This window comes from Xyrauchen texanus, chromosome 23 (genome assembly GCF_025860055.1).
Source record: "Xyrauchen texanus isolate HMW12.3.18 chromosome 23, RBS_HiC_50CHRs, whole genome shotgun sequence".
Lineage (NCBI taxonomy): Eukaryota > Metazoa > Chordata > Actinopteri > Cypriniformes > Catostomidae > Xyrauchen > Xyrauchen texanus.
The window spans coordinates 1,275,208-1,300,425 of record NC_068298.1 but is presented as its reverse complement, the minus strand read 5'-3'; the positions used below and the strand labels follow the sequence as shown (position 1 = coordinate 1,300,425).

At 44.0% G+C, this 25,218-nt stretch overlaps 2 protein-coding genes across 3 annotated transcripts in view; one reads left to right on the top strand and one right to left on the bottom strand.

The window, feature by feature from the left end:
• The window catches only part of LOC127663144 (histidine-rich glycoprotein-like), a 133,666-nt gene that overhangs the window by 4,771 nt on the left and 103,677 nt on the right, over window positions 1-25,218 (top strand). The window contains exon 2 of one of the 2 annotated variants that reach the window (XM_052154623.1): window positions 7,101-7,133. The exons of the other annotated variant lie outside the window; for it this stretch is intronic. The gene's annotated coding sequence lies outside the window, so the exon portion shown is untranslated. Of the gene's footprint in view, window positions 1-7,100; window positions 7,134-25,218 lie in introns of those variants that run through there. 2 annotated transcript variants of the gene reach the window in all.
• Window positions 16-25,218, bottom strand: part of ankrd50 (ankyrin repeat domain 50) — a 27,314-nt gene continuing 2,111 nt past the window's right edge. The window contains 5 exon segments of the mRNA XM_052154605.1: window positions 16-864; window positions 1,450-2,790; window positions 2,792-4,986; window positions 12,545-12,759; window positions 19,834-20,587. Coding sequence (XP_052010565.1) covers window positions 1,453-2,790; window positions 2,792-4,986; window positions 12,545-12,759; window positions 19,834-20,306 — 4,221 coding nt within the window. The 5' untranslated portion in view covers window positions 20,307-20,587 and the 3' untranslated portion in view covers window positions 16-864; window positions 1,450-1,452.

Sequence of the window (25,218 nt, the reverse complement as noted above, 5' to 3'; positions counted from 1 at the left end):
GGACTTGGGGAATTGGGCATTCCAGACACTACGCCACCACGAGGACTTGGGGCGCATTGGGAATTGGGCATTCCAGACACTACGCCACCACGAGGACTTGGGGCGCATTGGGAATTGGGCATTCCAGACACTACGCCACCACGAGGACTTGGGGCGCATTGGGAATTGGGCATTCCAGACACTACGCCACCACGAGGACTTGGGGCGCATTGGGAATTGGGCATTCCAGACACTACGCCACCACAAGGACTTAGGGCGCATTGGGAATTGGGCATTCCAGATTGGGGAGAAAATTTAAAATTAAAAAACAAATTGTGTAAGTGTAAACTAAGACTAAGATTGAAATGTGAGCACTGAACAACAAATGGAGACTTTAAATAATTAGAGTTATAAAATGTAAATATGGCAGAAAGTTTGTGATGTTTGGCAGTAAGTTGGCACATCACTGCCAATTTGCACTTATACAGGCCAAGACAAAACAAACATGAAACAATCAGAAACATTTCTTTTTGAACAAACTCATTTGAAAAAAAGCATCAAAAGGCAAAAAACAAAACAATTACAATTGAAATATTTCTTAAAAAATAAAAGGAAGAAAGTGCATCCACTGTCCATTAAATATTAATGCATTAAATAAAAAGCGTCTGTGTGCATTATGATCAACACAAGAAGGCTGGAGCAGACAGGCACAAGTATTAGTTTGCATCACCCTTGGGCGACCTCCTTCCCTTCAGTTCTCTCAAGTTCCTTTCGTCGTGAGATGTTCCACAGAGAAGTGTGGAACAATGGCTTCAGTTCTTTTGCAGATGAAAGCGTTTGCTTTGGCACAGTCTCTTTCTGAATGGCAAATAAAGATCAAGACATCTGAAAAGGCAAAATAATCCTTGAGTCAGTATTTAATTCAATTAAATGCCAATGCCAGGCTATGACGGCGCAACTGATGACCGTGACAGAAGATTTTTAAAAGGGAAAGCCAATTACACTGGATTAAAGCCACACAATCTCAATAAGGCAAATTAAAGAGCAAATCTACAGCTATTGTGTAATAATAATAATAATAATAATAATAATGCCTTGTACATCTACATAGCAATCTAGGAACACAATAGAAGTTAGTTACAAATGTGCTTTTACCCAAAGAATCTCCCCTTTGCCAATTGAAATGTATGAACCCATAATCTGTATTAAGGCCAAAGTATATTTGGGTTTACTGCTTGCTGGTACTTCCCGCATGCAGCACAGTTGTTCTACACGTTCTGACACTTTGACAGTCCTCGTCTGTGTGCATCGACTGTACTAAAAGAGTATCACAAAGCAGTTGTAGTGTGCATGCAGTCATAAAGAGAATACTTTGAAAGGCAGAGCACTAGACAATACATGAGACGGAACGGCATGCAGAGAAACAAAGTATACCTGAGCCTTTCGACTTTGGAAAATTAAAACACCCACCAGTTATAATGGCGTTTCTTTTTTGCAGTTCATTCCAGGTTCTGATCCTTCAAGCTGGAGCTGTAGGGCTTCTTTAAGGCTTAATTCTGTATCCCCTATTGGGTAATTGTCCAGAAGGTCCTGATGTCCCCTACTGGAAACAGTTCTGGGGACTGAAACTCTCCCAAAACAAACCTGATTTCCCTGCAGGTGATAGTTGGGGTTGGTCATGATTCCATTCCTCTTCTTATCTGCACAGCTCTGTGGCTGAATGTAAAACTGCTCTTGTGATTGACTAGAATCCAGAGCACTAGATCTGCCCACCATGATCTTACTTTGAGGGTCCTTCACAGCAATACTGGACACTGGCTTATTGAGCACAAGACTTTTATCAAACTGAGTCAGCTCATACTCCACTATTTGACCCTGTGAATGAGAGCTGTTCTTGGACTTCTTACCAGATGTTCCTTTGTTGGAGCAGTTGTTGTCATTCTTGGATGCTTTGGTTGATTTGAGGTCTGGCTTTTCCTGGCTCCAGTCAAACTCGGTGGTCGGGGAGCCAGGCTGAGTGCTGATGGACCTGGTTGTGGAGGATGGAGAAACGATGGATTGCCGACTGCGACTGCGAGGCAGTGAATGCTGCTGGATCTGCTCAATGAAGGAGAGGGCATGGACGCTGTCAATGGGAACAGTCTGGGCTGTTGCAGTGGACGAGGTGGTCCTCAGGGAAGAGTTCTTTGAACTTTTGAGTGAGTTGTTGGACAGTGAGGACTTCTGTCGGTCTACAGTCGAGTCTGGAGACCCTGATGGGGAGCTGAATGGGTGAACGGGTCCATTGGATTGTACACGACCCATAGAATGTACTTCTCCGGCTCCTGTGCTTCCAGAGTTGCTGGACTTTATAGTAGGTGATTGAACTTTCCCAGCAACTGATACTGGTGTTTGTTGCTCCATGGTGTGGATGGGGGACGGGTTACAGCCATTGAAACTTGTGGCACCATATTTCTCCAAGAGTTTAATGATGGAAGTGTGACCACCTTTGGCTGCCACTCTCATGGCAGTGCGACCAAATTGATCAGCGTGATTAGGATCTGCACCATGTTCTAGAAGAATCTGGACCACATCGATGTGCCCCTCCTGAGCTGCAATGCCAAGAGCAGTAGCACCCTGGTTGCACATGTGATCTACAAAAGTGCTGTTGTCAATCAAGATCTGAACAACCTTTGTGTGCCCCTGCCAAGCCGCTGATTGGAGGGCCGATCGCTTTTCGTTATCACATGAGTTCACATTTGCATGGTAGTTAATCAGCAGTCGGACCATCTCGACATGGCCCTGCCAACACGACACATGTAGGGCTGTTCGTTCCTTCCATATCACTGGCCTCTACGTTTGCTCCGTTTTTGAGAAAGTACTCTGCCATGGCCAGTTGATTCTCAAGTGCAAGGATGTAAAGTGTTGGTCGACCGTCTGCATCCTTGAAGTCAATATCTGCCCCATGACTCAGCAACAACTCCACAATATCTCTGTGTCCCTCAAACGCTGCAACTCTGACAGCATTTCTACCATCGTACCCTCTCTGGTCTATACAGGATTTATTCTCTAGAAGGATGTGCACACAGTCGTAATGGCACTCTTGAGCAGCCAGAATCAATGGGATACGTCCATCATTATCAACCTCTGTGGAGGGGGCACCTTGTTCAATGAGAGCATCACATACTTGTCTGTGTCCTTCAAAAGCAGCCATATGTAGTGGCGTCCAGCCTGCATCATCTCTGTGGTTCTCATCCAATCCTCTGTCCAGCAGAGTTCGGACAACCTCCACATTGCCCTGTGCGGATGCAATGCTCAACACGGTTCTGCCTTCACTGTCGATACTGTCCACTGCTGCACCCCAGAACAGCAGAGTATTGACAACAGAAGCATGTCCCATGGATGCTGCAGCAAGCAGAGGCGTTCTCCCATTGTTATCAGTGTGATCAACATCTGCACCTCCTTCTAGAAGCAGATCTACCACATCCAAATGGCCTTCATAAGCAGCCACCAGAAGCGGGGTCATACAGTCTTTGTCACAGTGGTCAACCTCCACGCCACGGTCGATTAGTAGACTTACAACAGAGGCGTGACCCTTGCTGGCTGGCACGCAAAGAGCTGCAACGGAGAGTGCTGTTCTGCCATCCACGTCCTCATGGTTGACCTCGGCTCCATGATCCAACAGATGCTCCACAATCTCTCGGTGCCCCATATATGCAGCAGCGATTAGTGCAGTTCGTCCTTCATTATCTGCCTTGTTGACTTCGGCTCCATGTTGAAGAAGGTTGAGAACAATATCCTCATGGCCTCCCCAGGCAGCAGCTCTCAGGGCGGTCCTACTGTCTGCGTCTGCACAGTCCACCTTAGCACCTGCATATAAGAGTGCAGACACAACCTCTGAATGACCTCCCCAGGCTGCAGACCTAAGGGCAGTCCAGCCATCATGGTCTGTGTGGTTGATGTTAGCATCACACCCAATGAGACAGTTGACCACCTTGGTGTGGCCCTGTCTAGCTGCAAGAGTAAGTGCAGTCTGTCCGTGGTTGTCCTGCAACTCCATGTTAACTCTCCTGGAGATAAGTAGGTTCACAACATCCAGACTGCCGCTGTATGCAGCATTGGCTAACAGAGTTCTACCACTGGAGTCAGTTTGATTAACAGAAGCCCCATTATCTAACAGAGTTTGAATAGAGTCCTCACGTTCAAGGGCCTTTTGCACGATGCATGAAGCATGGTCATCTTCATTGCTTACATGAGCTCCAGCTTTGACCAGCAGTTGGAGTACCTCCTGTTCTTTTGGTATCGATGTGGACAGGGAGTCTTTTGCAGGTGTACCATTCCACACCATCCAAAGGGCAAGATTAAATGGCTCGATCTGCAGGTTAGAGTTGATCAGGTGGTAGGCAAACTCCTGCACCTCCAGAGGTTTCAGCTGCTTTGCTCTGCATGTGTAACTCATAGCCATCATTCGATGCCCTTCAGCCGCATTGCAAAGGTATTTTTGTGTGCAGTGTTTAACATCCAGGAGCCATTCAGCAAAGCTGTAGTGAAACAAGATCTTAGTGCTGCCAAGTCCATCGACTACGAGCTTGGAAAGAATATCCATCTTCTTGTGAAAGTCCTCCATCGTCAGAGTCATGCTTTTAGTCCAGACCGCATGATAAATCTCCCTGAGAGTCAGTGGTCTGCAGGCAGCCAGAATCACGTTTAGGATGGGTTGGACTTTGGCAAACTGCTTTCTGACAAACAGTCTCTGGCAGAGCCAAAGGTAGAGTCCATTCAGAGTTCCGGGGATGTCTCGAATTTCCCGGAGCATGATAAAGTTCTCAACCACTCCGTCGAGAACACGTTCAAGGTACATGAAGCAGCCGCTGCTTTTGATGTGAAGCTGGTTCAGCATCTCTGCTGTCTCCTTGGTAAGGTGTTGCCGTAGTGTCTCCTCTTGGTCTAGCCGGTGGAGGATGTACTGTTGCACATCTTTTACAATGTAGGCCTTCCGCAGGTCATCCAGGCTGATCTTTCGGAAACCTATGAGAAAGAAACAGGTGATTAGTATTGGACAGTCAAAACAAATGATTGCTAGTGCTCACATTTGATAACACTGAGGTTTAGATATGACATGTCTATATGAAGAAACATTGAAGTACAAAATCTAAAAACTTTTCTTTTTCCAGTTGCTTCAGTATGAAAACGTTGAAGTTCCTTGATACAATTTTTCTCGTGTTCTCAAGTTAACCTGTGGATAAGCAATCGCTTGCACATGGTGGGGACGTCACTCTGCTTACATTTAATATATAATTTACCGTCTATAAATGTAGTTAATGTTAACAAATGATACATCTTGTCAAAAGGTCTGAGGGTTCAACATTGATATCCGATCTCTGTTTCAGGATAGTAATCCACCAGAAACAGCAATTGAGTTATTTGTGCAGGAGTACAAATGAAAACATGCGATATCAAAACGGGACTTTTATTATGAAAAAACGCGATATCAAAACGGGACTTTTATTATGAAAACACGATCGCCAGATGAATCCAGTTCAACACACTTGGGTCAATCGTCCATGACAAGCATTCATTAAAAACATCCAATCGCACTTTGTCCATAAAAGTGATAAATGTGAGAAATATTGATATATTCTCCATTGTTTACATGAGATCTCGCCTTCGTCATCGTTCTTCATCAAACTGCAATCTGAGCAGCATTCATGTTGTAAAACTGTTTATGATCTGATATATTAGAGTCTCATAAACAAAACCAGCCCGTCTCCAAAGTCTATTTTTAAAAATGTGGCGTAGTTTTATTCATAATAGTAGAGCAGTGCCGTCAGATTTAGTGAGAAGCGGAGCTTAATTTTACTCTGAACACTTCCAGAGATTTTACAGAGATTAAAGCTGCAGGAACTCATTTATTATTAAATCATCTTCAGATTAGAAACGAAACTTCTCTAGACTCGTGACTTTGAGCACATTGTATTTCTGGGTTATCTTTGCACTTTTATTATTGTTTTTTTAGATTATAAAAACACATTCAGCACAAAATGTTTCCATTACTATAAACTTCAGCTTCTCTAACTTTAATAAATAACAACAGATATTAATTCTGAAACTTGTGAAATAAAACCCAAAGTGTCTCTTTCAAAAGATACCACAACTGTGTCCAAACTCCAAAGGGTCCCGTAAATACAACCATTTCAGTTCAGGTGTGTCATTTTCATGGTTTGTGCTCAAAAAGGGGCGCATCAACAGGTTAATGCTTGATGGCTATGAGCATTAGCTTGAGAGATGAAAATAATGACTTAGCATTTACTCTGGCTAACTGGGACATTTGCTATTTGGCGAACCAGCTATTACAGTCAGACACGTCTTCATCAAAGACAAACAAATTAGGTGTGCAGTAGAAATATATATGGTCAAAAATACAAAACCACAGTAGACAACAAAATCACATACAAGACACAAAACAGCGCCAGTCCAGCAGTGACGGATAAACGCACTTTTCCTGCTAATAATGGTTCCTGTGACAGAACTAGGCCACATCTGCAACTTCACACCACATGAGGCAAATTCAGACATTTTCTAGAATAAAGCATGGCAGAACCGTGGGTTTTACAAACAAGCACTTATGCCAACAGATGTCAACAGCTTTGGCCGTTCGGTTTCAGATAACTGCAAATTCCATAGTTTTATCTGGGGCAGCATTCCTGCTTAACAGGGGCCCAAAGGGCAGAACAAGCATTTATGTACAGATTTGGTTCTTCAGTTCCCATGGACTCAGTCTCACTGAGGTCAAAGGAAAGACCATGAACTCCTCGAAGGTCATTCGCATATGTAATAATGTTTCTGTAGCCCCCAATGGTGGGAGAGCAGACAAGCATTATTTCCCTTTAATTGAATTGACCACTTAAACAATTAACATTTCATTGGGAAACTGAACAGAAATTGGTCAAACCAATCCCCCTCCCCTCCAAAATGTCAGCGTTTCACAAAAAGACAAACCAGCAAAAAATGAAATACTGATTACACCTTTCCTTGCTGACCCCGTAGAGTATGAAAAGTTCACAAACCCCCTTTGTATGAGATTATATAATGGTCTTTCTGAAAGGACTCGGGAGTTATTTTCTTTGTCTTTAATGCTTCAGGCCTGAGGCTGCACTCAACAGCTGAGCTTTCCCAAATAAAACCTGCCTGAAATTTAAACCAGGGCATGAATGACAACAGTGGCACACCTGTGGAAAAACATCCCGACTTCCAGACAATCTTTCGGTTTCTTCTTCTCTCGTCTCATTGGCTTTCACTAACCCGTTCCTATTGGTGAATCTCACAAAACCTCTAAATAACATGCCTGGGTCATACTTAACCCCAAAAATAGTTATACTTCGCTTAAAGACAATATTTTACAAGCCTATATTTAGTACAACAAAGAGTTTTTTGCATAGTGTCACAATGGTTCTCAAAACAAGCTTACGTTTTCTTTATGCAAATTATAATTTCCCATTTTTATCTACATTACATTTTACATGTATGCATTTGGCAGACGCTTTTATCCAAAGTGACTTACAGTGCCCTTATTACAGGGACAATCCCCCCGGAGCAACCTGGAGTTAAGTGCCTTACTCAAGGACACAATGGTGGTGACTGTGGGGATCGAACCAGCAACCTTCTGATTACCAATGTATTATACAGTGCCCTTATTACAAGGACAATCCCCCCGGAGCAACCTGGAGTTAAGTGTCTTACTCAAGGACACAATGGTGGTGACTGTGGGGATCAAACCAGCAACCTCCTGATTACTAGTTATGTGCTTTAGACTACTACGCCACCACCACTCCTATCTAATTAAAATGTGACTTGGACATGCCTTTGAGAAATTCTCCCAACAATAACAACATTTACACAATGCCAACTAGTCGGCTAAATATCACCAACAGCGCCAGTAGGTTAAAAGACCATCTTCTTGCTCCGGGGTTGTTTTTGTCATTAGTGGGGTATTTTTCATCACTTCCCCACAGTACAGCATTCATTTCTGAATGGAGTGACCCAGCCATTCAAAACAACAGCAGTCTGTATGCCGCGAGTGTCGGCGGGTCCGCATGGAGGATATAGAAAGGCTCAAAGAGGAAGAGGCCTTTTAGGGGGACTAAAAGTGGGTCAGTGGAACAGTATTGGCCAGAGGGCCTGCACGTTACCAACTCATCTGTTTAAGTAGGTTAAAGGGATGTTTGGTTTGGATCACTGCCACGAGATGGAGAGTTCAAAGAGTTTAAATACAGGTTTACAAATGACGGTCCATCTAGTAAATACAAGATGTGCGAGTTATTTTTCTAAAAGCACTGCGGTCAAATATCATTTGTAGTTCCTGGATCTATCAGGACAAAGACTTCTCAGAATCCTCCCACACACATGAACATGAACTGTTGTATTCACTTCAATCAGTGGCATGGTACCGCTGCCCAATCTGGCCCGGTTCTACATATATCTGCCAAAGAAAAGGGCAGTTCTGTGGTGGAAAATTGGCAAAGCACTGGCCCAGCAAACCTGCTGGTCTTCAAGTTTGAACTAGTAATGTCAAAATAATGTTTCAGCATGCTTGCTCATGCTTTGAGATCAAAACCCATGTATGTCAGTATATAATGTTTTATTTTATTCTTGTTAATTATGTGTCGAAGTATTAAATGGTGTGGCCCGAGGCTAAAGGGTTCCTGCTTTCCGCTCCCGCCTCTCAAATCCAGGAGAGGGTTCGAGACATTTGGATATGTTAGTGGTGGATTTGTGCTGCTGGGTCGAGAAGCACAGGGCTTCTTAAATGACGTTAGTCTGATTAAAATAGCAGGTCATGAACTCCTCAACACCTGCTGATGAAGCCGTCACAGATGCTGCTGCAGGGGAGGAAACTGGATCTTCAACCATAAGCGACTTCATCTATCATTTGACAGAACGACAGACAGGTGTGCTTCGTGCGAGTTTGTGTGTGATATCTCAAATGTTTCTCATGGACCACAATAAGATTAAATGGAGGACAAAGTCTCCTGTTTCTCAGATGACTCCAGTGATCTCAACATAGTCCCAATTTGCCAAGATCTCTTTCTTCCAAGCGCAAACAAGCTCTGCTATCCACATTCATTGAGCTATACAACCTCTGAGAAATACATTCTTGGTTCCTCTGGTCATCTCTGATCATCTGGGGTTGATTTGGCCCCGAAATAGAGACGTGAGCATCAGATCTTCAAGCAGCACAGTAGCTCTAAACACGATGCACATGCGTGTTCTGTGGACGAGGGGCTATTTGAACTCGCTCTGTCCATGCGGTGAGTGTTTCGCATGAATGAAACATCTCGTCCTCAACCACACTATTCAAATGTCTTACCAAAGATTCCTAAAATACACTTCACAAACACACGCTGCCCAATTCAAAGCTCAAGTGTGTGTGTTTTGATCAGAACATGCTTTTCAGATTAGACACAAAAGTCTTGAGTCAGAGGGCCGGGTCGCTCTCTCACACACACAGAGAAAGAGAGAGAGCGATTTGTCCTAACTTCAAAAAGTTGAAGAATGATGCACAAGCTCAATATTTACTTGGTGAACAAAGAGACAAAATACATCAATTCCTGCCACAAAAAGAGGGAAGAGTCGACCAAACAGTGCTGCGCCCATTTACACACACACACACACACACACACACACACTCTTTACACACAAACAGCACTGAAAGTATATACACTATTTTATTTGATTTATTCCGTTTTTCCACACTTGTTCACTACAGAATTTGTTCTACTTTATCTAATTTATTCTTCATGCTCATATAAATGCTTTGCCAATACAAAGTACAATTTGTCATGCCAATAAAGCTCATTTAAATTGAACTGAGAGAGAGAGAGAGAGAGAAAGAGGGGGGGCTAGAGAGAGAGTGTGTGAGTGAGTGAGTGAGAGAGAGGGGCGAGAGAGGGAGGGAGTGAGTGGGGGAGAGAGAGAGAGAGAGAGATGGGGGCGAGAGAAAGAGAGGGATGGAGGGGCGAGAGAGAGCGGGGGCGAGACAGAGAGTGAGAGAGATACTGAAAATTATTATACACCGACAGAAATCCTGTACAGACATGTTCTCTGCCATAGAGAGATGAGAGAGAGAAAGACTTGCTATTCTGCTAGTCATGTATTCAGTCATTTCATTCCGGTTGATAATGTAAACATGGTGAAAGTACAGTATTATCCACCAAGCACATGAACACGGTCAGAAAATGCCATTTGCATCACTCAAGCAAATAAGGACTTTCCCACTCTGCAGCTCTTATCTGCTGTTTCACGGAAACCTGGCTGAACGAAGCCATCCCGCACAGTGCGTGTGCATGTGACCGCTGATGTCACCAACTGTTAAAACGGCGCTGTCTCTTTAAGAATGGAGTATGTTCAGTGAGCGTCACAGAGGAGTTTGACAGTGAAAGGATCTCCACTGTACTACTCAATAACTGCGGAGTGAACTCTTAACATTTACTACATGTAATGGGCTTTTCTGCTGCACGATATGGCTCGACTCGCTATTTGGCGGGGTTTCCCACAGTGGATAGTACCTGGTAATTGGTACTTTTTTAGTACCACCTCGGTCGAGGTATCAAACGAGCCGATACTAATCGTGACATCATAACCCTGCAGATCACCGATTGACCAGAGAGAATCGTCACTACCGGTGTCATTGCTATAAGCTAGATGGCATGTTAGCTTACCCTTGTCATTGCTCCTTTGTGTCGCGTTCAAGATGATGTCACGGCAGTAGAGGCGGAGCAACTACGACGATCAGCCTATAACCCCGCCCACGTTGAGGCGGCACTAAAGTGCAGTAAAAAGCAAGCTCAGAAAAGTAAAGCGAGCAGTCGAGTCGAACCGTAACGTGCGGCGGAAAAGTGCCATTAGTAAATTTGGGGTTTAATCTACATTAAAATACTGTTTCAAAAGTACAAACACAAGACATAAACAATGTGTGTTACTGTCATTAAATCCCTTACTGACCACATCTGTGTGAAGTTAAAACCAATTTTCCAACTAAAGTCGTGTCTGCTTGAGTTCCCTACAGCAGTGAATACATGACGGTTCTGCACTATTTCCCACAGATTGCCCTTTGACCCAGAAGCCCCCGTCACCATGGCAACAGCAGAGCTCGCCCACCCGGGGTCACGGAGACCTGCCCCTCACACCCAAACAACAATAACGGTCACCGTGTTAATGAGTCAGTGTGCACGTGTGATGTCATCACAACACCGGTGTGTGCACAGGTGCACTAGCGGACATCTAACGTCTAAATCTAAACAAGCGCCAGTGAATCACGTGCAATAAGACCAGCAAATCGCTGTCACTTATGAGTGCCACGGTTCCCTATCTTCAAAAGTAGGCACAAATGCATGCAATTAAATATGCAAAAAAAAAGGATATGCAACTCTAAAAATAAGCCGGTAAAATATAATTTGACTCTAGATGGATGTTACATCATCTTCATCAGTGAATAATTAGGTGTTATATTTGATACCAATCTGTCCTTTGATAATCTAATTACCAATGTTTGTAGCACAGCATTCTTCCACCTCAGAAATATTGCTAAATTAAGGCATATGCTCTCTGTTGCTGATGCCGAAACACTAATTCATGCGTTCATGACCTCAAGACTAGATTATTGTAATGCATTACTGGGAGGATGTCCAGCAAGATCAATAAATAAACTTCAATTGGTTCAAAATGCAGCAGCCAGAGTGCTGACGAGAACCAAGAAATATGATCATATTAGCCGCATTTTATCATTGTTACCCGATTTATTCTGTATTCATTTCATTCCACAGTGAGTCTGGTTTCTCCCAGGGTTAACCAACTTTATAGGCATTACAGTTGCATTTTCTGTTAATGCTGATCTTCTGTAAAGATGCTTTGAAACGATGTGTGCTGTGGAAAGCGCTACACAAATAAACATGATTTAATCCCAGACTGACTCGTTGTTCAGTGGGGGGGCTCTGTGCCAACCATGCCATCTGTTGCCTAAAATGAACATTTCCTATTAACACACTAAAGCTAAAGATACAAATTACCATCTTAAGACACATTTTGTTTTGAAACATCTTGTGACTTTTGCAGAGCTGTATATATATATATATATATAAGCTAAATCAGCTATATCAACAACATAAATATAATTACAACTTAAACCTGCAACGAAGCGAATGCAGAGCCGTGCATGAACGTGCACAAACAGTCTTTTTTTTCGTCTTTTAAGTTGATATATATACATCATGTGCATAACCACCGGTTACTCTACCATCATGGTGCCACTCTACCACCTCGGAGGGCAGTTGTCACGGTGATGCTAGCAGCCCTAATATATAACGCTAACACTTTATTTGATCTTAATACCTTATTTAATATTATTTAAGCAGCTCTAGCTTCTGTTCTTCTCTGGTTTACTCTTGACATACAGTGGCTTTGGATAAAAGTGTCTGTTCAACAGATTAATCATTTATGTTATCACAACATCATTCATTAGGCGTTCTTATGATCACACAGCCTAACTAATGTAACCCCATAGGGGTGAGAGAGCAGTACAGCACGTTACCTGTGAAGAGTTTCGTGATGTGCTTGTTCTGTCGTCGAGCGGAGCAGAGCAGCAGCAGCCAGGGCGGGAAGAGCTCGTGATGGGCGGCCAGCAGCTCGGCGATATTTGACCTCTGATGTCTGTCTCCTGACGAACAGCCCTCATCCACTGAATCCACCAACACAAACAGAGCCTGAGACGGAGCTTTACAGCTCAACAATGGCAACAGCACACACCTGACAGAGACACACACAGAGACAGATTCAATATTTATATCGGTGTCATTGTACATGTACATCACTATAAAGGAATTGCTATTAGAATGCAAACGAGAAGGGCATTTAAAACATGCGTGGAAATCCCACATGAACAGCACAAGTGCTTTAGTTGTCCTTTCATGTGTCTTCTGCGGCTCTTGTAAATGATTAATCATGCATCAATGCTGTACTATAACTGCGCATTATTGATGCTCAAGTTAGATTACAGCCGCACGAGGAAATAGAAAGAACTTGCGGGCGTGTTTTAAACCCTTGCATGCATTATTGACATATTACCAGAATGCGGCACTCGCTCTGAGTGATGTCTGCAAACGGTAAACGTTTTTGACCATCGCCGTTTGTGCTCTCATCACGCTTGCCGATATTTAAATTAGGGCAGTGGTGGCTCAGCGGTTAAGGCTCTGGGTTACTGACCAGAAGGTCGGGGGTTCAAGCCCCAACACCACCAAGACACCACTGTTGGGCCCTTGAACCTATCTGCTCCAGGGGCGCCGTATCATGGCTGACCCTGCACTCTGACCCCAGCTTAGCTGGGATATGTGAAAAATAAATAATTTCACCATGTATATGCAGAAATGTATGTATAATGTGTGACAATTGATCAATTTATTTTATTATTATTTATTAGAAAACTAATCTGTATGTAGAGATACACCGATCGACTGGCCAGGGACCGGAATTAGCAGATTTTCCGCATGCTAAGCCCGGACCGGTAACCGGCCGGTCAGCCTCACGTCTTTCCGATTCCAAGCCGGTCCGTTTTGTTGCCAGAGTCGCAGACAACAACGTCACAGCCGCACGTAAACATGTCATTGGCGTGGGAGATCTTCACTGTGAGTGAAAAATACATAAAGTTGGAAATGTGTAATAATTGTAAGGCCAAAGTAAACCGCGGGGGAACCACCACAATAACTTTCGGATCAACAAACCTAATTAGACATTTAAAACACCATCACCCAGCTGAACATGCCCATGCTAAAAGAAGCTAAAAGTGAAAGCGGCTAAAGCTAGCCAGAGCTCAGAGCCAGTCACGAGTCAGCAGCCTCTCCTATCATTCCTTGGAATGAGCAGCGAAAATACCAAAACAATTACGAGGAAAATGATGGAATTCATGGCCCTGGATGACCAGCTGTTCTCCATAGTTGAGGACAGAGGGATCAGAAATCTGATAAATGTCCTCGATACGGAGTAGGAGGTACTTTCCGACGTCATGTTGCCCGAGTTGTTTAATCTCGTGTCATGTCACACACGCAGCCTGTTATCCGTCAACATTTGGGTACACAAATCCGGGAGAGGGGAAGGGGGGTGCTGGATGGCAGAGGCAGGCTAAATACATACAAATTGTGCCGTTGTGATTTAACGTAATTTTCCCACTGTGTCCGATATTAAAATCAGTGTGACACACATTGCAATAGGCGTGGGCATTGTCGGTATGGCTTCGGGATATGAAATTCAATTCTTCCATCCAGCTGTTGTTAAATTTACATGTATATTTAGTTTTTTTCGCCGGAGCACCAGCTGAGTCTTCTCCTCCCCTCTACCAGTGATGCTTGATTTAACATCCCGCATCTACTGCCTGCGCAGATATCAACAGTGCAACTGGGTTATAGGTTGCCAGATTGAGGTCATAAATGATTTGTAATGTGTATGATGTGTTGATTGTGTGAGTAGGATGCGTTTCATTCAAGATCTGGCAACTGGACCACCTTGGAATAATATATTGATGTGATTATTCATATAACGTGGTTTGGGCCATACAAATTACGGGAGTTTTTTTGGGAGAAATAACAAAACGGGAGTGTTGACAGGTATGCAAGCTGTTCCCGAAGCAGTGCTCCGTTTTACAACTGATATTTGGACATCTAACGTAAGTTGAGCGTATTGGACACTTCAGTTTTTCAGATCTTTGGAATTGTTTTGTTAGACGAGTAATAAAGAGAAAAAGGTCCATTTATAAAAATAGTGGGAAATGACATCTGTTATATAAAGCAACTCATTTGCAGTTAATTGTTATTTCTACCTCTTTCCAGTCACAGAGCACTTTATTTTGAGAGTTGTTTAAGTGAGAGAAGATCCTGTAACTTAGTGCAGTTTGGGGGAAATTGTAATGTTTAATTATTTATTTTATTATGAAAATAAAATTTAGCATTGAAGAAAGGTAGATTTTGTTTGTATATGTGGTCAATAATAGTTCTTAGAAAGAAAATCGGAAAAATCAGTATCGGCAGGTCACACTTGCAAACAAATCGGAAATCTAAATCGGCCAAGAATACTGCAATCGGTTGCATGCTTTCCAATTCACTGTCCAATTCAGTTTAATGTAATATCTTTGGGAGACCACAAGGGGGTGATATATCATTTACTGTACTTAATACTGAAGGACGCATCGATGCGATGCAGGAGGTGGCACAAAGTTGTGAATTTAGTGCCATACACAACTTAGGAAGGTTCTTGTACTTCTTCAAGAATGGGCAAAGTGGCGTTGATGAGTTTTGCAGGTTACTGTATGAAACTGGCGTAACTGCGCAAACAGAATGATTAGAAATGGCGACGTTTATTATGCAATTTCTCTGTAAGTACCCTTGAATAGGTTTCATGTAAGGGTGCCCCGATGAGGATTTTTGGGGCTGATCACCGATTGCTGGAAGCAGTCTCGGCCGATACCAATCATGGGGTCTATTTGTAGCCCGAGCTGCTAAACGGTCGCGCTCTCGCTCTCTGCCTTAGTGCTAGCTAGCTTTGAAAACTGCTCATATTCCTGGTAGAACTGCCAGACTGCCGAATATAGTGAATCCATTTTGAAAATATGAAATATACACAATATTTCACCCAGTGATGCTAGAGTCCTTTTATGTCCTTTAATAATGATTAGGGTTGAATTTAATGGTAAACTATGAGAGTTACGCTCGGTGGCACTGAGCAGCCTCCGGAGTCGTAGCTCCGCGCCAACGACAGACACGGACCAATTCTTTATAGAAAATAATATATTTTATAACACACAATGTCGTCTGCAGACACATCCAATTTGGGACCCCCTTTAAGTTACCCTGCTGCTAACACTTTACCAAATGTGTTGGGTTTAAAGTTATGTTTAGAAATATGTATGAGGAGACAATAGTTTTTGTCTGATTATCCTTGTATATATACATTTTTAAAGAAAAATGCCCGGGTAATCATAATAGTCACTGAGAAAATTTTTGAATTATCGATGCGTGGAAAAGGCATAATAGTCAACTGATCATTTGGGCCACTGATTTTGAAAATGGTGGAGTGGTGGTGGCGTAGTGGGCTAAAGCACATAACTGGTAATCAGAAGGTTGCTGGTTCGATCCCCACAGTCACCACCATTGTGTTCTTGAGTAAGACACTTAACTCCAGGTTGCTCCGGGGGGATTGTCCCTGTAATAAGTGCTCTGTATAATACATTGGTACTCAGGAGGTTGCTGGTTCGATCCCCACAGCCACCACCATTGTGTCCTTGAGTAAGACACTTAACTCCAGGTTGCTCCAGGGGGATTGTCCCTGTAATAAGTGCTCTGTATAATACATTGGTACTCAGAAGGTTGCTGGTTTGATCCCCACAGTCACCACCATTGTGTCCTTGAGTAAGACACTTAACTCCAGGTTGCTCCGGGGGGATTGTCCCTGTAATAAGTGCTCTGTATAATACATTAGTACTCAGAAGGTTGCTGGTTTGATCCCCACAGTCACCACCATTGTGTCCTTGAGTAAGACACTTAACTCCAGGTTGCTCCGGGGGGATTGTCCCTGTAATAAGTGCTCTGTATAATACATTGGTACTCAGAAGGTTGCTGGTTTGATCCCCACAGTCACCACCATTGTGTCCTTGAGTAAGACACTTAACTCCAGGTTGCTCCGGGGGGATTGTCCCTGTAATAAGTGCTCTGTATAATACATTGGTACTCAGAAGGTTGCTGGTTTGATCCCCACAGTCACCACCATTGTGTCCTTGAGTAAGACACTTAACTCCAGGTTGCTCGGGGATTGTCCCTGTAATAAGTGCTCTGTATAATACATTGGTACTCAGAAGGTTGCTGGTTTGATCCCCACAGTCACCACCATTGTGTCCTTGAGTAAGACACTTAACTCCAGGTTGCTCCGGGGGGATTGTCCCTGTAATAAGTGCACTGTAAGCCACTTTGGATAAAAGGGTCTGCCAAATGCATAAATGTAAATGTAAAATATGTAGTTCTGCAGATCCCTAGATTCTACACTGCCAAAAACCACCAATATTATTCATACAACTGCTTTACAACTCTGCTCATTATTCCTATACAGAGAGAGACAATAAGATAGTTTGTGGAGTCTAATCTGAACTGGGCACTGCGCCCACATCACATTCATTTACAGAGCAACACTCAGCTATAGTGTGTGTGTGTGGGCACAAGAACTAAAATCTCCCAGCATGCACTACTGCAGTGCAGATACACAAATGGAGCTTGCAAGGAAGCAGCCAATCTGAACAAGAGCGACATCAACTTACACTCATTTATGTACAGAAAGTTATTTTTTTAACCACTTCAAAAAGTTTATGCAGTTCATGCCGCAGGTGAGAGACCGGCGGTCACAACATGCAACATGTGTGATTACACAGCAGAATTTACACGGACACACACAGTAAGGCAGCAGTGTTGAACCAGGCTAGCAGATTATTCCTCAGAGATCAATGCAACTATTGACCGTCCATTGACCAATCATTTACCATCATAAACATCTGACCTGCACTCCCTCACAAACACGTGTGTGATTCGGTTGAGCAGTACCACATTGCACAGACCCTTTGAAGACAGACCAACCATGAGCTCCAAGGTCGTTAATCAATGGTATGCTGTATGCTTCTGTTTTAAATTGATTTTTTTATAACTTGTTTAATAGCGAAATTTCTGGTGAAGCTCTACACTACCTATGATCCTTAAGAGAAATATCCACCAATCACAGAATCACTGCAAACAAAGTGCGACAAAAGAGCTCTGCAGCGACTGCACACTCCCATGATGCACTGTGATTGACATAACCAGTCACTCCCTCTACACTCTCAAACTATTGATGCTGACTATCACTGCTGGAGTCGTGAGTTTGAATTCAGGGTGTGCTGAGTGACTCCAGCCAGGTATCCTAAGCAACCAAATTGGGCCAGTTGCTAGGGAGGGTTGAGTCACATGGGGTAACCAAATTGGCCCGGTTGCTAGGGAGGGTTGAGTCACATGGGGTAACCAAATTGGCCCGGTTGCTAGTGAGAGTAGAGTCACATGGGGTAACCAAATTGGCCCGGTTGCTATGGAGAGTAGAGTCACATGGGGTAACCAAATTGGCCCAGTTGCTAGGGAGGGTAGAGTCACATGGGGTAACCAAATTGGCCCGTTTGCTAGGGAGAGTAGAGTCACATGGGGCAACCAAATTGGCCCGGTTGCTAGGGAGAGTAGAGTCACATGGGGTAACCAAATTGGCCCGGTTGCTAGGGAGAGTAGAGTCACATGGGGCAACCAAATTGGCCCGGTTGCTAGGGAGGGTAGAGTCACATGGGGTAACCAAATTGGCCCGGTTGCTAGGGAGGGTAGAGTCACATGGGTAACCATATTGGCCCGGTTGCTAGGGAGGGTAGAGTCACATGGGTAACCATATTGGCCCGGTTGCTAGGGAGGGTAGAGTCACATGGGTAACCAAATTGGCCCGGTTGCTAGGGAGGGTAGAGTCACATGGGGTAACCAAATTGGGCCGGTTGCTAGGGAGGGTAGAGTCACATGGGGTAACCAAATTGGGCCGGTTGCTAGGGAGGGTAGAGTCACATGGGTAACCATATTGGCCCGGTTGCTAGGGAGGGTAGAGTCACATGGGTAACCAAATTGGCCCGGTTGCTAGGGAGGGTAGAGTCACATGGGGTAACCAAATTGGGCCGGTTGCTAGGGAGGGTAGAGTCACATGGGGTAACCAAATTGGGCCGGTTGCTAGGGAGGGTAGAGTCACATGGGGTAACCAAATTGGGCCGGTTGCTAGGGAGGGTAGAGTCACATGGGTAACCATATTGGCCCGGTTGCTAGGGAGGGTAGAGTCACATGGGGTAACCTCCTCGTGGTTGTGATTAGTGGTTCTCTCAATGGGGCGTGTGGTGAGTTGTGTGTGGATCGTGGAGAGTAGCATGAGCCTCCACATGCTGTGAGTCTCCGCGGTGTCATGCACAACGAGTCACGTGATCAGATGTGCCGATTGACGGTCTCAGAAGCGGACGCAACTGAGACTTGTCCTCCATCACCCGGATTGAGGCACGCCACCACGAGGACCTACTAAATAGTGGGAATTCAGCGTTCCAAAAATATAAATACAAATTTGTACTAACAGTAGATAACAATTAGATAAAAAAAATAAAAGTGCAGAAATGTGACTTATTTCCTGTCAAAATGCATTTATTTCCTTCTTTTATGATGTAAATGGAACAAAAGATATGTAACAATAATGCTTTTTTAACATTTTCCAAACTCTTAAACCAATTGAAGTAAAATGAAACATTTACCAAAGACTAAAAGGGATGTTGACTGATTGATAGAACTACTACTCATAGCAATGCGCATTCAATCTCTTGAACCCTCATTCTACACAAGATTTATCATCATCAGGCAGTCTTTTCACTTTGAATACAGAATGCACATGATTCGTTTCAGGGCAGCAAGTGCTGCGCTGACCTCCATATGACCTCCGTGTCTTGCTCTGCTTTTAGTGCTGGCACTGCAGATGGAAATATAATTTAACAGAATTGTCTGGTAATCATTAGCTGATGCTTCAGAAGCTTGGCACCAATGGGTACAATGGTGGAATTATATTAAATATGAGTGAAGTGTCAACCGATCCTCCAATTGACAAGCTTATGTGGTAAAATGCTGACTTGCAAAAGACTCCTACGAAGTCCCATCAGTGTTTGTTATAACCCATAACCCCCTGCTCAACCAACAAACATACAGAGACTGCACGGCACTGCTGCCATTTGTATGCGTGTGTGTGCGAGCGCGTGTTCCTTACCTCTTGAATGTCTCGGCTGGATTTCTCTCACACTCTCCCGGCTGAAGAGCGCTCTGGACTGCCGGCTCTCGCACTTTCTCCTCGTAATCCAGGACGAGTCCTGATCGGCATATTTGAGCCACCAGCCCACGGACAAACGCGCTCGCACATAGTGTATCCGAATCCTCCGCCCGGCAGAAGTGGAAGCCCAGACAGTGCTGGTGCAGCCCGCGGTGGACGACGTGAACGGAACCGGGCCACAGTAACTCTGTACACAATGCCGTCTTCCCACTGCCTGGCCCGCCCACCAGCAGAACCCCCCACGATCCTGCCTTCCCCGGACCAGAGAGCGTGCCGCTGGTGGGGTTCCGCGATTCGGTGATTCCCGGAACGCTGAGGTTGTTGGTTTTCTCTTGTAGGCAATGCTGGATCTTGTGGAACACCCACTCGCGGCAGTAGAAGCGTTTGCCCTGCAGTAGACTGGTCTGGGCCATGTTCTGTGTCCCGCGGGTCACCACCAGGGGAGTTTAGATGCAACTGGGCATGCTCAAACCCCGTGAGGGTGTTTGCACAGACACCAGTCCATCATCTTGATGAGTTTGAGTGACAGCTCCTTTTTTCAGGACACCAGTGGGTGGATTGATACTAGACCCTGAGGTGATGAAGGTTGAGATGTGATTCAGGCCCTAAAGAGTGAGATTTCCACAAACTCTATCCATGTCTCTGAGATGAGTGTGTTTGTCATTGTGCTGCTTTAACAGGCAGATGAAACACCCTGAAAATAACACAAAAAGTCACCATTAAAGTCAACGTATACTAAAACATGTCATTGTTTACTTTAACATGTTCCTGGTTTTATTGTGAACAAAACTGCATTACGGAAATAAATGGGTTGCGAACGGCGTTTCGAGTTGGTTTCAAAACTATACAAAAAGAAAAGTTGCCTCCGCTTCTGAGACCGTCAATCCGCGCATCTGATCACGTGACTCGTTATGCATGACACCGCGGAGACTCACGGCATGTGGAGGCTCATGCTACTCTCCACGATCCACACACAACTCACCACACGCCCCATTGAGAGAACCACTAATCACCACCACGAGGAGGTTACCCCATGTGACTCTACCTTCCCTAGCAACCGGCCCAATTTGGTTGCATAGGAGACTCACAGCATGTGGAGACTCATGCTACTCTCCACGATCCACACACAACTCACTACACGTCCCATTGAGAGCGAGAACCACCAATCACCACCACGAGGAGGTTACCCCATGTGACTCTACCTTCTAGGGGTGGCACGGTACATGAAAAAACACCCGAACCGTTCGGTTCGCTTGTCTCGGTTCGGTTCGCTTGTCTCGGTCACGGTTCACACGGTTCGACGCATGCGCAATATAGCCTCGTGCTCAGACAGTTTCGCCTCAGACAGTTTCGCGCGAACATACAAAGACACAGTAAAAGTGTGCTGCAGAAATGGCAAGTGGAGGAGATAATGAAAGCTGCCCGGAGTTGGCTGATGCGCCCGCGTCGTTCAAATCCGGTGTGTGGGAACATTTTGGATTACGATGACAACGGAAATAAAACAGTGGATAGAACTGCGACTGTGTGCAAGCATTGCGCAAAATGCATTCAATATGCTAATGGCAACACTTCTAATATGACAGTTCACTTGAGAAGACATCACGCCAATGTGTCGGAAAGCATAAACAGGAGAGAGTCACCTCATACAAGGCCACAGGCTGCATCTCTGTGGATGAAGACCCACTCGCATGGTGGAAGAGCAATGAGCATAAGTATCCTCACATTGCTAAGTTAGCCCAACGCAACCTCGCTGTCTAAGGTACATCTGTGCCAAGTGAACGTGTTTTCTCAACGGCTGGGGACATAGTCACTGCAAGTAGGTCTCGCCTCTTGGCAGAAAATGTGGACAAACTGATATTCTTGCAGAAAAATATGAAAATTAAGTGAACAGAGGAGTGTTTTTTTTATGCAACATTTTATAGCCATTTTGATAGCCAGCATTTTTGTTTTTAATATTTAAATGCATACAGTGGCACTTTAATCTCTAGTTTCCAAATACTGCACTTTAATTTCAAGTGAAAGAAATGTATCCTCACTCTCAGGGAATAGAAGCATTGTTTATACTGTTTTTGTGTTAAACTGGTTAAAATTATGCTTGACTTTATGATTATGGCCTTTGCTAGTTATAGCCTCATTATATTATGTTATTGCATTATATTATATATTTGTTTAAAGTATTTTTTGACTTGTTTAAAAGACAGAGCTTTAAGAGTTCCTCTCTTTTTCTTTTAAAATATTGTTTTTTGTAAGAGCTACACTGAAGTTGGCAGTTTGATAATTGATAAATGCAAGTTAATCTTTGTGTGCTAAAAAGGCACAAGTTCCTGTAGCGATAACAATACACATTCTCCTTTTGTTGTGCCAAATAAACAAAAAGAACGTAATCATCAATGTCTTCTCTTTTGCTGTATCAAAATCTCACCTAGCTTTTACTCAGAGATGGTCCCAATAATGTGCTTAAACTAAAGTCAAGTCAAATTCATAGTGCATGATTACATAATGATCATAATACATATAAAAAAATGTATACTGTATTCTAAATTGTGGATAATTAAGCTAATAAAATATATAATATGCTGAAGGAAATTTCTGGAGTGTTAAAGATTAAAAGAAAAAATAACAACAAGAACCGTACAGAACCGAAAACCGTGACCCTAAAACCGTGATACGAACCGAACCGTGGGTTTTGTGAACCGTGCCACCCCTACTACCTTCCCTAGCAACCGGGCCAATTTGGTTGCATAGGAAACTCACAGCATGTGGAGACTCATGCTACTCTCCACGATCCACACACAACTCACCACACGCCCCATTGAGAGAACCACTAATCACCACCACGAGGAGGTTACCCCATGTGACTCTACCTTCCCTAGCAACCGGGCCAATTTGGTTGCATAGGAGACTCACAGCATGTGGAGACTCATGCTACTCTCCACGATCCACTCACAACTCACCACACGCCCCACCGAGAGCGAGAACCACATTATAGCAACCACGAGGAGGTTACCCCATGTGACTCTACTCTCCCTAGCAACCGGGCCAATTTGGTGGCTTAGGAGACCTGACTGGACTCACTCAGTACACCCTGGATTCAAACTCACAACTCCAGGGGTGATAGTCAGCGTCAATACTCGCTGAGATACCCAGACCGAAGTGCTACCGAATATGTTTGATTAACTTCTGTTTTGTTACTTTTAGTTTGTGTTTTTCTCCGTCTCATATACAACCATGACATGATATTTAACGACAGGATAAATGGATTTGTACATTTTTAAAAAGCTAAAAAGTAAACAAAATGATTAAAAACTTAAGATAAAATAAAATGTGCGTTGCCCTGGATGTGCATCCCACAAATCTCCATCAACTGCAAGATGCTATCCTATCAATATGGGCCAACATTTCTAAAGAATGCTTTCAGCACCTTGTTGAATCAATGCCACGTAGAATTAAGGCAGTTCTGAAGGCGAAAGGGGGTCAAACACAGTATTAGTATGTGTTCCTAATAATCCTTTAGGTGAGTGTATATGCTCTGTATGAACCCAAGGAGGTTTTTAGACACAGCCTGTGTTTCCCAAAGGACATAATAGACTCCTGTGTCGATCCTGACAGTCACTGAACTAACTAACTACAACACAAGTATTTGCCATGGTAACCACGGTTTCCGGCACTTACTGGAGTTATTGTTTGTCCCTATACTGCAAAGTCCTAGTAAACAAAACGTTGTCAGAAGCTTTCAGAATATTTCTGTCATTTTATTTATTTTTAGATGACAGTAATGGGTGATTCTCAAGAAGCCTGTCAAAAAAAAAATAATGCCTTGGCCTTATATAGGGCTGGGCGATATGGCCCAGTTATCACGATAATCTTTTTCATTTTGTTTGAAATCGATATTTATCATGATATACATTTACACATTGCACTTTCTTTTTTTTATTTCAAAGTTGACGGAAGAAGTCAAAATAGTCTATATAAAACGGCACAGAGGGTCCAGAGACGGCCAAAGCAGCGGGGTCTGCGGGATCTTTTACCAATTTTACCGTCTTTTACCGTTTATCAATTGAAAATGAATGTTCAAAGATCATCGGTTTGTTCAGAGTGACAGCAGTCCAGTATTTGTTGGGATATTTTTACATTAAAATGAAATATTTTGTATATTTCTTTAGATTCAGATACTCAAGTATGGGGCATAGAAGCCCTTGTGATTGTGGCATGATGCTGAATGTGGGTTCAGGGGTGTCCCGAGAGAACAGAAATTGATTTGTTTATTATTAAAGGCTCGTAACATGCTGATTAAAGACACATTTAGAAGGGTCAAACGTTTTGGTCTAAAAGCTGCTTTGAAACCATGTTAACTCGTGCGGTGCATGTCTACACACATGCAGGGAAAAGAGGCGTCGCGCGCGGAGCGGGACAGGACAGAAATGATGCATGTTTGGTGCTAGAGAACAATATTCAAGATTACAGCACAGAAAGATCAGAGCGGTCGTCCACATCACTGTTGTTCTGTCGCGCTCTTCACTAGAGATGATGAGAGGGCGCAACCGTTGTCATAAAGTCTTGCGGTGCGGATGGAATCAATCCGGTGTCTGACGTAACCTAATCATTAGCAAGGCAGCTAGCATTAGCAAGTTCATCCAGTCTGACCCTACATTACCACTGGCGCGTTGTGAGCGAGGCTGAGAGAGTTTTCAATTCATTCCTATGAAAGCCGAGCGTCACGCTCGCAAGGTGGAGCAAAGACGAACTGCTTGTTTTTAGCGACACGCAGCAAATATCGAAAATTCCTCAAAAGCTTATCGTGGATTTTATTTATCGTGATATATATAGGCTTGGCAGTCGAGTGTGTACTCTGGATAGGGAAGGAGGTATTGCCCCAAGTGAAGGAGTTCAAGTAACTCGGGGTCTTGTTCACGAGTGAGGGGACAATGGAGCGGGAGGTTGGCCGGAGATTCGGGGCAGCGGGGGCGGTATTGCACACACTCTATCGCACAGTTGTCATGAACAGAGAGTTGAGCCCGAAGGCAAAGCTCTCGATCTACCGGTCAATTTTTGTTCCTACCCTCACCTATGGTCATGAAGGCTGGGTCATGACCGAAATAACTAGGTCACGAGTACAAGCGGCTGAAATGGGATTCCTCAGAAGGGTGGCGGGCTTCTCCTTTAGAGATGAGGAGCTCAGTCATCCGTGAGGAGCTCGGAGTAGACTAGGCACTGGCCTGGGAACGCCTCGGGGTCCCCCAGTCAGAGCTGGTTAATGTGACTCGGGATAGGGAAGTTTGGGGCCCCCTGCTGGAGCAGCTGCCCCCGCGACCCGACTTCGGATAA